Source organism: Chrysochloris asiatica, unplaced genomic scaffold (assembly GCF_000296735.1).
Source record: "Chrysochloris asiatica unplaced genomic scaffold, ChrAsi1.0 scaffold00117, whole genome shotgun sequence".
NCBI classification, from domain to species: domain Eukaryota; kingdom Metazoa; phylum Chordata; class Mammalia; order Afrosoricida; family Chrysochloridae; genus Chrysochloris; species Chrysochloris asiatica.
In genome coordinates this window covers 9,867,309-9,881,381 of record NW_006408635.1, presented here as the reverse complement: position 1 = coordinate 9,881,381, position 14,073 = coordinate 9,867,309, and the positions used below count along the sequence as shown (strand labels likewise).

The 14,073-nt window shown below is 47.8% G+C and overlaps 1 protein-coding gene across 1 annotated transcript in view; it reads right to left on the bottom strand.

Annotated features, from left to right (window-relative positions):
* The window catches only part of IGF2R (insulin-like growth factor 2 receptor), a 96,164-nt gene that overhangs the window by 26,876 nt on the left and 55,215 nt on the right, over window positions 1-14,073 (bottom strand). Inside the window, exons 18-28 of the mRNA XM_006868487.1 lie at window positions 13,873-14,041; window positions 13,006-13,185; window positions 11,031-11,132; window positions 9,145-9,246; window positions 6,971-7,166; window positions 4,261-4,431; window positions 3,550-3,693; window positions 3,264-3,439; window positions 2,228-2,315; window positions 1,617-1,832; window positions 881-1,011 (exon numbers count right to left, since the gene is read on the bottom strand). Of these exons, the coding sequence (XP_006868549.1) occupies window positions 881-1,011; window positions 1,617-1,832; window positions 2,228-2,315; window positions 3,264-3,439; window positions 3,550-3,693; window positions 4,261-4,431; window positions 6,971-7,166; window positions 9,145-9,246; window positions 11,031-11,132; window positions 13,006-13,185; window positions 13,873-14,041 (1,675 nt within the window). The remainder of the gene's footprint in view (window positions 1-880; window positions 1,012-1,616; window positions 1,833-2,227; window positions 2,316-3,263; window positions 3,440-3,549; window positions 3,694-4,260; window positions 4,432-6,970; window positions 7,167-9,144; window positions 9,247-11,030; window positions 11,133-13,005; window positions 13,186-13,872; window positions 14,042-14,073) is intronic.

The following is a 14,073-nucleotide window of genomic DNA, read 5'->3' as shown; positions in this document are numbered from 1 at the left end:
GACTGAACATAATGCACTATGCACGTACAACAGAATATTTTCAGTCACCAAGGGAAATGATGCCTTGAAGCGTGTTATGATATGGATGGATCTTGAAAACATGAAGCCTAGTGAAGTCAGACACAAAAGGACACAGATTGTCTGGTGACACTTCTATGGAATCTCTACACCAGCTAAATGTAGAGAGAAATGTTTATTATTATTATTAGAGGTTGGGGGATGGAGTCCTGGTGTGGCACTGTGGGCTAATGCATCAGACTGAAAGTTGTCTGAACTGCAAGGTCGATAGTTCAAGCTCACCAGCTGCTCCTTGGAAACCCTATACAGGGTCGTTATGGGTCAGAACTGACTCGGTGGCACTTCACAACAACAGGGGTTGGGGTTGAAGGAGAAAATGGAAGTGATCGATTATAGGATACTGAGTTTCTGTTGGGATGATACAACTATTTGGGAAATGGATAATGCTGAAAGTGCCCAGCATGGTGGGCGTAATTAATACCACTGAACTGCACACTGAGAAATGGTCAAGATGGCAGATGTCTTGTCACATACAACAGGGTTTCAAAAGTCATGAAAAAAATGGAATTGAAAGTTAATGGGATTTTTCCAGGAACTTTCTAAAGCTCCTTCAAATAACTCACAATAAAATAATAATGAAAAAAAAAAAGCCAAGTGTTCATGCTTTCCTTTATAGATGAAGATTTACACTGAAATCTATATCAACTGGAGAACGTTTCAATATATTTTATGTAAATCCTGTATTTTAAACTCGGTCCACAGGAGATTTTATCAGCTATATGAGTGCTGCTTGACACCGAGACGAGACCCGCCCGCATCGGGAGAGGCACCCTTGGTGACCTAGCACATGGCACACACTGACCTTCTGTGTGATGCGGTCACAGTAGAAGAAGACAGTTGTGGAGCGCTGGTACACCTCATGGCAAATGTCGCCCCCCGTGTAGTTAATCTTTAACAGTCCATTTTCATAAGTCACTCTCTGGTTCAGGAGCCCTGTTCCAGAAGAAACAGCACATTAAGCAGGCTTTTGCTCCCTAAGTGCCCTGGTTTCCAGGCTTCTAGAGAGCACGGTGAGCCGTGCAGCCTGAATCAATATGGACTTAGAGGCAGAGTGGAGACACTGCACGGCCCACTTAACGAGAGGAGACACTTCCCATCACGCAGCGCTCCCGTGCCAGGGACTCGTTTTTTAAAAGGTTTGAAACTTATTATCATTGTCCGGCTGAATGGGTAGCCAACAGCCAGCCGTGTGGTTTCACAGCAAACTCTGTTCAACATCTGCCCCTTGGACTCAATTCTAGATAACAGCACCCATTATGGACTAGTTCTGTATGTCCCCACACGGGGACAGAAAAAAAAAACCCATCTTAGCCTAAAGTCACCAGTACTGCGAAGTACGGGCAGAATAAACACACTCTGACAACACTCTCAGGACACGCTCTGGTTAAGCAATTCAAACAAGAAACATCAATCAGATGATAATCCTTTAGAATACAGTCGCCATCCCTTCTACTCAAGGAAGACAGAGTGTTTAGCATGACATCTTCATTAGTAAACCCCATTCGCATGCAGCAAAAGTCAAATCAAAACTACCGTACCTGCCACTTTGTGAAACCCTTGGGGTCCGGGTTTTTCCTGACACGACGAGACCGCCTGGGACCTGTCTTGAGTTAGACAGACATCCGAGGAAAGCTGTCCACAGACGCGGAAGTAGTAGGTGTAGTCTCCGGCAGACACAATTGTGTCGTTCAGGCTCAGAGGCCTCAGGTCATACAAGTTGCCGTGTCTGGGGTCTTTCACCTCACAGTTGTCCCCTTCAACAACACATAGGAGACAGGTTAGGGCAACTAGACACCATCACACTACGCAATAAACTTCACAGCTTTCCACTGGCCTTCAAATACTTCAAGCAGGTTTTATGAGGCTACCTCTAAAACTTATCAGTTGGCAAGTGCCATACTTATCAGTTGGCAAGCTGCTTTCTAGAAAAGGCTGGGACACGGGATAAAGCTCGGCTTTATCACACAAAGCAACATAGAAGGCCACATCAGTGTCTTCAGGGCAGAGGAGGAATTATCCACCGGCTAACAAGCGCTCTAGCCACCCCCAGGCGGTCAAGGCTACGAGGATGCATATCTCAAGTAGGATTTGGAGTGTCAGCTCCATTGCATGGCTGAGGATTGGTGACGAGCAGGCCAGGGTGGCTTACCTTCCACTCGGACAACAGGGCAGGCCTCCACCGTTCTCCAGACAAACACGTACTCACAGTCGTCCAAAAGTTGGAACGTTGGTGATCCCTGGAATACACACCAGAAGCATGTTTTCCATTCATAAAAATTCAGCCATCTGACATCCCCACACAATACCCAATGGTTAGCTTCCAAGAGCAAAATGTTGTTGCTGTTGTGGTTAGTGACCGTGGAGTGTCACTAACTCATGGCGACTCATGGCGACCCATGCCCAACAGAAGAAAATGCTGTGCAGTCCTGCACCCTCCTCGAGTTCATTGCACTGTGTTCCATTGTGCATGGGGTCACCAGGAATCAGGGACCGACAGGGTTCTACACTGGCTGATTTTAAGAAATAGATCTCTAGGCCCTTCCTCCTGGTAAGTCTGGAAGTTGGTTAAAATCCGTCCAGTGTCACAGAAACACAAAAGCCTCCACTGACCAGAAGGGTGATAGCTAAGCATGAGGTGAAGTGGTCAGGAATCGGAACCAGAGCCTAGAGTCACCCATGTGGATCTGGGGCATGACAGGGTATATTCAGAGGCTCTGGTGGTGTGATAAGATCCCTGGGGATGCTAACCAAAAGCTCAGCAGTTCAAACCCACCAGCCACTCCATGGGAGAAAGCTGTGGCACGAGTTAGCATTGACTTGGAGGCAAAGGGCTTTGGGTTCTTTGTTTCTAATAGTGTACACTAGTCACAGGAGCCCTAGTGCCACAGTGGGTAAAGTGCTGGGCTGCTAACTGCAAGGTCAGTGGATCAAACTCACCAGCTACTCTGCAGAAGGATCAGAAACCCTGAGGAGCAGTTCTACTCTGTCCCAAAGAACCACTATGGATCGGAATTAACTCAATGGCAGTGGGCTCGGGGGGTTGTTGAGTTTTTTTTTAATACTAGTCAGATCCCACGATGATCTAACACCCAAGAACAGACAGATACATCCTCAGTTAGGTGGAAGACTTGAACTCTTGGGAAAGGGGAACCAGCCCTGGCCTCACTGTGGGTGTGAACACATACCGACGTCTGAGCGCATTCGAACATGATCCTTGTGGAGTAGCGCTGGTTCCCACATTTGTCACCATTGACGTACACGATGCTCAGGGAGCCATTGGCCGCGGCTTGAGGACTGATCTGCACCACCCCCAGGTTCCAGCTGTTGTCTTCTGAGATTAAGCAAGCGCCCATTGCACTGCCTGAAAGAGCAAGAGAGTCAGACGGGGACCTGGGGGGCTGGGGAGGAAGACTGATTCTAACGGCTCTAACAAACAGGTCCAGCCTTAAATGGAGATGAAGTGGGACGCACCGTGGCATCCAGGAATAAAAGGAAGAGGATTGCAAACACTCAGATAGAAGGTTCTCTTTTGCCCGTCGGCTAAGATGTCAACAGCAGTCCAAGGCTTCTTAACTTTGCTTAAACCACTCAGATCGTATTCGTTTCCGGCAAGGTCTGAAACACAGTGAGACATGGTTAAGCCCACTTACTCATCGGCTCTCAGCCCCAGCTGGTGGACCAACAATACACACAAGGGTGACATTCCCAAGGGGAAACAAGGAAATTCACAGAAGACAGAAGGCTGTCCCTACACACTTACACCTGTCTTTGTTCGACAGAACCTTCCTTCTAAAGTTAGAGCTCCTCATGGATGAGGCAAGGCGAGTGAAACAGCAGAGAATAGAGGCCTGAGAGAGCATTTACAGAGCCTCTACTCCCTTTGTTTTGCTTCCTCATAAGAATCTCTGAACGTGTTTGACTCCCCCCACCCCACTTTACCCACCATGTTCTTCCCTGTGCTCAAGCACCATCTGATCCCAAAGCTTCAGACCATAAATTATATCCCATATCCCGATTCATGTCAGAAGAAGTGTTACAACTGTACACATCACTCAAAGAAAGCATAGAACACAAATGTCAATGCCTATATAACTCAGCATACACATATGTCCCAAATGTACACACACACGTACACACACACATGCTGACATGTCCCTGACCCCTGGACCACATGTCTTGTACCGGTGACTTGGCAGTCCACTGGAGAAGGCACACAGGCCAAAGCCGTTTCAAACTCAAAGTATGTGTCCCGGATTCCGAGCCCAGAGTCGATGTCTTGGTGCAGGAATCTGGGTGTTCCTGGGTAAATGTCATCGTTACACACAAAGCGGATGATGAAAGCATCAGCAGTACCTGTGGATGGGAAGGCCCGAGGTTAAGAACCGCAACAGTAACTGCAAGTGCAGCCCAGTCAGTGGGGTGCAGCAGCGACAGGCTGCCACCAGGAAACACACACACAGCAGTGTCTAGAGCAATTACATCAGACCAGCCAAGGGTATAGCAACAGCAGCCTTAGTTATGATGATCTTGTAGTGCGATCTTAATGTCTTGGCATCTTACTATTACAGAAAGCTCCCAACCCATCTATCAATACAAACATTAGGAAGTACAACACCCGTCTATCAATACAGATGTTAGGAAGAACAACACCCGTCTATCAATACAGATGTTAGAAAGTACAATATCTGTCTATCAATACAGACGTTAGGAAGTACAACATCCATCTAGCAATACAGGCATTAGGAAGCAATGAACTCTATGACAGTTGGAGGCAGGGGATTAGACTTCTGGGGTGGTGCTCCAGGATAAGCACTGGTCTCGAACCACAAAGTCAGCAGTTCATACCCATTAGCTGCTCCTCAGAAACTCTATACAGGGTCACTATGAGTTGAAACTGACTGGACGACATGCAACAACAACAGAGGGCAGATACTTTCACATGGAAGACGGGGCAAGCAATCCCCAAGTGGGAGTTGGCACAGGAAAGGTTCACAGGGAAGAATCATGAGTTAAAGTGATTAGAGGTAAACCGATGGTACATGGAGGTTAACTGTGATCATAATAAAACAAAGGCTAGGATTTGTTGACTGCAAAACTGGTGATCTGCTCTGTAAACCTTCGCTCAATTCACAATAAAAAGTTACAGAAAAAGAAAACAACATAACTTCATTTGTTCATTGATCATAAACTGAAAACCAAAACCATTGTGGTGGAGTCATTTCTGACTCATGGCAACCGAGCAGAATTACTCCACAGGACTTTCTTGGCTGTCATCTTTAGGGTAAGCACCAGACTGCTAACCACAAGGTCAGCAATTCAAACCCAACAGCCACTCCATAGGAAAAAGAGGCAGCATTTTGCCCCCCATAAAGATTTACGTTATAGGAAAAGTCTTCAGAGGGCTGTTATGAGTCAGAACCAACTCGATGGCACCTCACAACCTAGCAACAATCTTTACAGAAGAGTTCTGGTAGCACAGTGGATTAAACATTGGGCTGCTAAATGAAAAACTGGCAGTTCAAACCCACCATTGGCTCTGTGGGAGAAAGATAAAGGCCGTCTGCTTCCGTAAAGATTTACAGTCTTAGAAAGCCATTCTCCTCTGTCCTGTGGGGACACTATAAGGAAGAAATGACTGGCTACCTTAATGAAGGCAGACAGCACTTTCTCCCAAAGAACCACTGAGTGTTCAAACCACCAACCTTTAGGTTTGTAATCAAGTATTTCTGACACCCAGTGACGGGGTTGTTTACTCAACCTGCAAATAACTGAAGCTCTATAGGCCTCAGCTTAAAGAATAGCATCAGTGGGCAGATCCGGGACTAGAGTCCGGGAGCCCTGAGTCCTAGCCCTGGCTCCGTGCTGGGTGGGTATGCCAGATGCCTCTCTGGATCTTCTTGGCTTCAACACTAAAGCCCACAGGGTCAGGGTACAGAAGCATCAGCCAGCGCACATGCAGCCTTTCATGCTATAGCTGGCATGCAGTCGAAACAACTGCCACCACCACCATGGTGACAGGCTCAGCTTTCATCTTACAGAGTAATGAATGACACCAAAAAGAAAAACGAATATTAATGGCGACTCCATCTCTGCTGAAGAGAGTCGACATTTTAACAAATTTAACACAGTGCCACTGCTTATGACACACAAGAACAATGAATACTGAATGAAGAACAGGAGGAAAGGAAGAATTTAGGAAAAACAAGGTAAACTTCCTGATCTCTGCCTGTCATTTCTTCCCTATCTAAGACACGAGATCAAGGCATGTGTGAGAGCATCCCTAGCAAAGGAGCATGTGCAGGAGCCTGAGAGATGGGTGTTCGGGGTGGGAGGCCAAGGGGAGCAGCTGAGCCATCAGTAACTCAGCACAATCATCCTCAGGCTGCAGAGTGACTTTTAAAGGACCAGTCCCAGTGACACCATGGAAACAAGATGGCAGGTGAGTGTATGTGCGTGAGAGAATGTGTATCTGTGCGTGAATGTGCGAGCGTGTGTAAGTAGAATGTGTGTATGAGTAAGTGTGTGTGAGAATGTGTGCATGTGTGTGTGCTTTATGTGTGGAAAGGTGTGAATGTGTATGACTGTGTGAGTGTGGGTGTGTGTAAGCGTAAGCTCTAAGTTCCGTTTCAGTGATAGGTTTAGGGTTAAGTTTAGGAACAGGGTTAAAGTCAGGTTTAGGGGTAGTGTGTTTGTGTGTGCTCATATTCACATACTTTTAGGTAAAGGTGTGCACTGTTCTTACAGAGTCAAAACCTATACACAGATTTTCATGTTCGTCAAACTGTAGCAAAACATTGCTACAAAACCATAGAAAACATTAACTAAAATATGAAAACATGAAGCTGCTGTTTCTCAACATGTCTTCTTTCTAAGGACTGTGGCACACACTCACCTCTGTCAGGGGAGAGCAGGCCTTTGTAGGTCAGTGTGATGAAACCTTCCGTGGACAACTGAAGGGCTTTCTCGCCTCCGACAGGCCTTTCCGGCTTCAGGTTCTTCAGGTCTTCCGTCTGGGTTTCTGCCTCGCAGCCATAGGCTGCCTTCCCATCAACAGTCCCACAGACTGGCATTGCTCCACAGATGTTCAACTGTAATCCACACGACAAGAACCCACATGCTGATCAGGACTCTGTAACTGACCCCAGACCCCAGCAGTGCAAACCCTCACCAAGGCAAACACTGGATATTTGCTATTATTATCATCACTACTATTATTATATTATTACGGACTCCTGGTGTGGTACTGTAGGATCAGCACTGGACTGCAAACCACAAGGTCGATAGTTCAAACCCACCAGCTGCTCCTTGGAAGCCATATGTAGGGTCTATGAGTCAGGACCAACTCATTAGCACTTAACAACAACAACAATCTTATAATTGATATTATAATTCCATTTAACAGCATCCCATGGTTTGATTATCAAAAGAAACAAAAACCAGAGCATAAATAAAAATCCCTATAAACCGCCTTTAAGGCTCGGTACACGTGGGTTTACTTTGACAGCGCTGCATATTAACACAGTCCCCAAATACATGAACCATACTGTGACTAGTGGGAGCTGCTGTGGCGCTGTAGGATAAGCACTGGACTGCTAACTACAAGATGAAGGAAATCATTGAAAAACTTTGGGGAGAGTAAGGGGTCCTGGAGGCTCCTGGCGCGGCGCTGTGTAGGACCAGCCCTAGATGGCAAACCACAAGATCTGCAGTTCAAACCCACCACCAGCTGCTCCTCAGAAACCCTATCACGGGTCACTGTGAGTCAGAACCAACTCAAGGGCACACAACAAGGGAGCCCTGGTGGTAAGGTGGTTAAGCACTTGGCTACTAAGCAAAAGGTTGACAGTTTGAACGCACCAGGCCCTCTGTGAAGAAAGATGAGGCGGTCACAAAGCCATAGAACCTTGGAAACTCTATGGGGCAGTTCTACTCAGCTGTCTAGGCTCACTATGAGTCAGAAATGACTTGTCAGCAACATGTCTTTTGGGGCTTTCAGTTTTAGAGAGGAACCAGTGTGATCAATTACAAATTCTGCTCAAGTCACAGGACTCTAGAATGAACGGGATGCTCTTCTTCATACAGTGAGCCTACAAAATTCTCTTTCTGCATCTAATTTTTAGAAGACACTCTTGCCCCAGCTTCTGTTTTCAAAACTTGCTCGCTTTTCCAATCTGATATTGCTACAAGAATTCAAAATAGAGATTAAAAAAAAAATTCTACCATTCTTCATGAGGCTTGGTTTGAACCAAAACTACACGAACTAGGGCTTTCCCACCTTCTGCCTCAGGCATACCTCTGGGCTGTCTTTGAGTGGGGCTCAGTCAGAAAATTCTAGAAGATTCTAAAACACTGCTAATCAGCTTAACTTCCTTTTATAGGGAAATATAAGCACCACCTCTTCTAGACAGTGCTTCTCAATCTTCTGTGGGCATCCACATCGGTGGGAGGTGGGCCCAGTCCTGAGTTTCTGATTCAGGTGGTCTTGGGGGAGTTGGGGGTAGGAAGATGCTGAGAATGTACATTTCTAACATGGTCTAGGTGATGTTTCTGCTGCTGGTCAAGGACCACTGCGCTAGACCTCAGCTACATACAGACCTTGACAAGAGAATTTAAAGAAAATAAAAACACACAGTTGCCAGAGTCAATTCTGACTCACGGCACCTCCATGTAGGCCAGGGTAGCACTGAGATCCAAGGGGTCCTCAAAGCCTGCTTTATTCAGCAATAGATCACTAGTCCTTTCTTCCCAGGTGCCTTGGCATGGACTCAAACCTCCAACCTTTCAGTGAGCAGTGAGTATGCCAATCGTCTGGACCACCCAGAGACCCCAGGCAACAGGACATGAGTCACTCCTTTTCGGAAGAATCACACTCCTTCCCATCTGAACTGTACCAAAATGGCAGTGATGGCTCTGTTTCACTTCCTCCTTAAATCTGGATTCTCTAGGCTCCTCCTAGTGACCAATACATTATGACCAGCTTCAGGCTGGCAGGGATCAGTAGCCAAGAGGACAGTAACGTGCTCTCGCCTCATTCTGATCAACCGGACGTCATCACTGAGCTCTTACCATAAAGGTCTTCCCGATGCCCGAGACCACGTATCCCTGAGAACTATTGAGTGGGTTGAGGTTAAACACAAATCCACTGTTAGGATCCTTGACAGCACAGGCCTGCAAGACACAGAAAGAGAGAGAAAGGCACATAGTCACACCAGTGCCACAAGGCGGTGAATATAAAGCAACTGCCTCGACCGCGCTAGTCCCAGAAACGCCGATCAAGAATGCTCATATATTTCTGCCAAAATAGAAGGACTGAGGAACAGAATGCCCAAGACCATACATCTCAACATCCAAGGATGAAGAACACCCACCAATGGAGTTCCCTCGCAGGTCTCCAGCGGCCCTGAAATACTCCCAAGGTAAGGCCAGCCCGGAGATGGTGAATGTACCAAACACATCACACTAGAGGAGGGCATTCTGCAAAGTCAACTTCAGAACGACAGTCAATGTAATAAAACAGAGTCTGAGACAATCAAAAGAATTCTATCAGAAAGCTAGACTAAAAAGCAGCCTGTCCCATAAAAAGACTGAGCATCCAGGGAACATTTACTATGTGTCAGCTGACAGGCAACACGTACTGACCATGCGTGACCTAATTATAATTTAATGACCATACTCGTTTTTTACCTGAATAGGAAGGCTACTGCCAACCCCTGAGGGGAAAGTTAGGTGAAAACCATAGAGAGACAATAATTAATGAAAAGAAAAGGAAGAAATCTCAAGTTCCATTCCCTGCCTCTCTCTCTTCAGGCCAATGATAAGAAGAATGTGAAGCAGCTCACTAGCAGTTCTATCAATTCTTGCAGAAGATGTATTCGACCCCATCTTTGGGGTTCTCTTTGTCTTTTTTCTGCCTGTCTACCCAATGCAGGGGGGCTGGGGGCAGCAACTACAGCCCAGTTGACATGTCTGGTGTGCTATGAGCAGGGAACACCACGTTGGAACATTCCAGTGCAGTCTGGAGGAAGTTTATGGCAGAGAGGGGGCATAAAGAAATATGCACAGGGCTTGCAAAGAGCCAGCACTCCGTGAACAGTTGGAGGGTCTACTGCCACGCTCTGCCTTCTTTATTGTGTTCAAAGGTCAGCAACACTAACGAGCTTTTGGGGTTTATTAAGTTGGAAAGAGCACGTTCCAAGGCCAGGGGCGCAGGGCAATGCCTGGGAATGGCTGGCCGTTTCGCATGGCTGAAGCAGAAGGGGTTCAGGAGGCCTGCCTGGAAGCAGGTCATTAGAAGCCGTGGACATCACATTAAAACCAGGCTTTAACCCTACAGAAATGCCCTGGTGGCACAGTGGGCTCCTAACCACAAGGTCAGTGGTTCAAACCAACCAACCCTTCTTCGGGAGATGAGAATGTGTCATAAAGATCTGCAGTCTCAGAATCCCAAAGGAGCAGGTCTACTCTGTCCTATACATTCTTCATGCGTTGGAATGGACTCAAGATGGCAGTGGGGTGGGTTTACGAGTCCAGGTGACACAATGGATTAAACACTGGGCTGCTAACCTCAAGGTTGTTGATTGGAACCCAGCAGCCACTTCTCAGGATTAGTACTCTTGGAAACCCTATGTGGCATTTCTGCTCTGTTCCATAGGGTCTTTATGAATTGGAATCAATCCGACAGCAGTGGATTTGCCTCCCAGAGGCCTGTCCTGACTCGCTGTAGGTGCTGAGAGATGCAGGAATCCATTACATATGTCATCTAGAACAAGCAGCTCTGCTACAGACAGAGAATCCACAGAGTGCGGTGGGGTGGGGGTCCCTAGTATCTACACAGAGGGGGCGGTGTTGTGGTGACTGACTGAGAAACACAGGAAGGCGGAAAGTTCAGAACTGGGGCCCCAGGAAGGACAGGGCAGCAGAGCTCAGTGAGGGGCCAGCTGCTGACTACGTACCTGGTCTGTGTCCATGGCTATCTGAACAGGGCAGGCAGCCTCTGTGTTCCACAGGAAAGTGACGACACACTCCCAACTGAGAGAAAATATGGGGTGGGTGTTCTGGAAGGTGACATACAGGACAAGTCAATACAACAAGAAGAAACTTGACTAAGCAACAGAACATGAACCTGACCCATCAAAGCATTCAGCTCTGCTGTCTGCGCATTAGGTGGCAGGTGGAAGGTAGGTGCTGGATGTGCATTATCGAATCTTAATAAAATGTCCTCAGTATCCCTATGAGGAAGGTATTAGACCTCATACTCGGGTTAGGAAGTAGACCTGCCAGTGGACTCAAACCCTGTCTGGTCCCATGTCCTTGCTCTTATAAATCAGTGTCAAGAGTTGAGAGCTAGACACTAGAGGGTACAGGGTGTGGGGTTTCCTATATGGGGGGAGTTCAACAGAATTCATAACTAATACGCGGGCAGAGCTCAGCATGATGGCCAGCCTTGGACAAGGGTGGAGACGTGACCGGACGGGGCACAGGCATTTCTGGGGGACTGAAAATGTTCTGTTTCAGGTTACACCAAGACCAAACCACCACACCCATTACTTTCACATTGATCTTGACTCGTGGAGAACACACTGTACTGCAGAGTAGTACTGCTCCCTAAGGGTGTCTCGGCCGCAATCTTTACAGATTACCAACACAGCCAGGACAGCCTCGGAAGCTCTATGGGGCACAGCTCTGCTCTGCCCGGCCGGGTAGCTATGGGTCAGAGTGGACTCTATGACAGGGACGGTTTGGCCTTGGTAACCTCTCCTCACTCCTGAAGGTGTGCTAGATCTGTACTGGATATCAGTCCCCCTGCAAACACTGAGGGATACAGTGAGGATGGAAAATGACAAGCCACCATCAAATACGGTCTCTCAGAAGAACTGAGGGTCCAAAGCACTTACTAGAAGTACCCAGTATCTCAAGGCAGCAAGAAAGCAGAGTTAGACAGGTGCAAGGACATAAAGTGTCCAGGGGCAGCGACTCTGAGGCTGGGGGTGGAGATGAAGGGCTTGTGGAATCTAAACCCTCAGGGTCCCTTCCTGATAGCCAGACAAGGAAACGGGAGCCATATTCAGGGCGCACAAAGGATGGTGTATTTATAATTTCATTTACGAGTCTGTGCTGAAATGGCTAACAATTCCAGTCCTTTCTGAGGGACCCTCTAGAATTCTCAAAACACAAGCTTTTGGATAAATCAGTGTGCTTACAAACAACACATGTAACTTGGAGATCTGCAAGGAAATGACTGAAAGTCTACTAGATTGAATGGTGCATTTGGTTACTACTTCTGCTGCTAACCCAAATGCTAGGGGTTTGAGTCCCTCCAGAGGCTCCTCAGAAAAAAGGCCTGGTGATCTGGTTTCAAAAATCCAGATGTTAAAAACCCTTTAGAGCACGTGGGGTCGCCTGAGTTGGGGTTGAAGTGACGGCACCTGGTTACAGGCTGGTGAAGAGGAGAAAATGCCTTTCTAGTTTCATTTCAGTGAAGAGAGGACACAACAATGAACCCAGACTTTTCAATCCCTTGTCTGATTGTGAATACGACTTCAGAATCCCCACTCTGTACTTACCCAACAGTTTTGAAGTTATTAGAGACATGACCCCGTGAAAACATGAACCTCAAGGTGGAAAAGCAACTGGGCTGTCTGTTAACACCCCACAGCGCTTTCATTTCAGGTTTGCTGTGCTGCTCTCCTGGGGTTGAGGAACTTGGGGCCCAAAGTCCCTCACCCCCCTTCCTGCTCTCTGCCCTCAGTTTCCACCCCTGCTTTGCTGTGGTACTGAGATGTATCACACCTTAACGTGGAAAGGCTGAAACTTCAGAAACCACCGTCAGCATGCTCCCTGCTCCTCCTGGCTCCCGCACATGCTGACCTAAGACACAGTCAAGGCCAAGCGTTCACCGCTGCCAACCCAGTGCCTCGCCCCACGTACCAGGCTGCCTGGGGAGCAGATGAGGTGGATCCGTGTGGTGTAGGTGGTCAGCTGGCCATCGCTGGTCTTGCAGGCCGAGCCATTCACATACTCCAGGAGAAGGCTGCCCCTGTCCTCAATGGTGGGACCCTCCCTTGCCACACCCAAGTTACTGATGGAGACGATCTCGTAAGACAACCCCTGGAAGGAAGCAAGTCTTGTTAGGCTTTCCTTCAGAAGACAAAACCAGTGGCATAGTCATTTGGATGGCATGGAGGTCATGGCTCCAATAAAGAGAGCGCGTACGTGCACCTCTGCACGCAACCAGGAACTGAATTCCGGCCGCCAGAGGGCGAGCGTCTCCTTCCTCTGAAAGACTTCCAAGCTGCCCTTCACATGCGTGCGCAAGGAAAGTTCATTCTCCACAAGCTATTTTAAGGAAGCTGAGGTCTAGGGCACACATTCATCTTTAAGATTCGCCATATACGACCACCACGAGGAAGCTTCGGAAAGTTCCAGCAGGAGTGGAACCCAGTGGGTGGCCCAGCACAGCCCAGGGAGAGCACAGGCATGTGGACCAAGTCCACCCACAGTCACTGGCCAGAGCTGACTTCTTCCCAGCTAGGCCAGCAGCAACAGCTTTGGAAAGCAAAGACTACTTTTTTTTACGGCTATCTGCTGAAGTACTCAAAAGACACTTTTGAATTCAGACTTCCTTTGCCCTTACTGTGATCAAAGGTCACCAACCCCAGGAATTTGTTTTATTAGGTTTGGCCCACATCTGTCAAGAGGAGATCAGTTTACCAGGCTGCCTTTGATCAGTCAGTCCCAAAATAGCCCCTCGGCCCACTCGGAGGACACGTAGGAGGTGGGGGGAGGCGGACTCACTTGCTCTCGCTTGTACTTCATCTCGCATGAGGAGGTGGCGCGGTCGCAGCCCTGCACTGGGTTCAGGGGCCGACAGACATTGATGTAGTATTTCCTCCAGGTGGACCGATCGCCGGTGTTGTCCAGGGCATACCAGTTCCCACCGAGGCTGCTTTCAGATTTGGCAAGGCTACGGTTTCAAAGGAAAATGGCTGCTTTCAG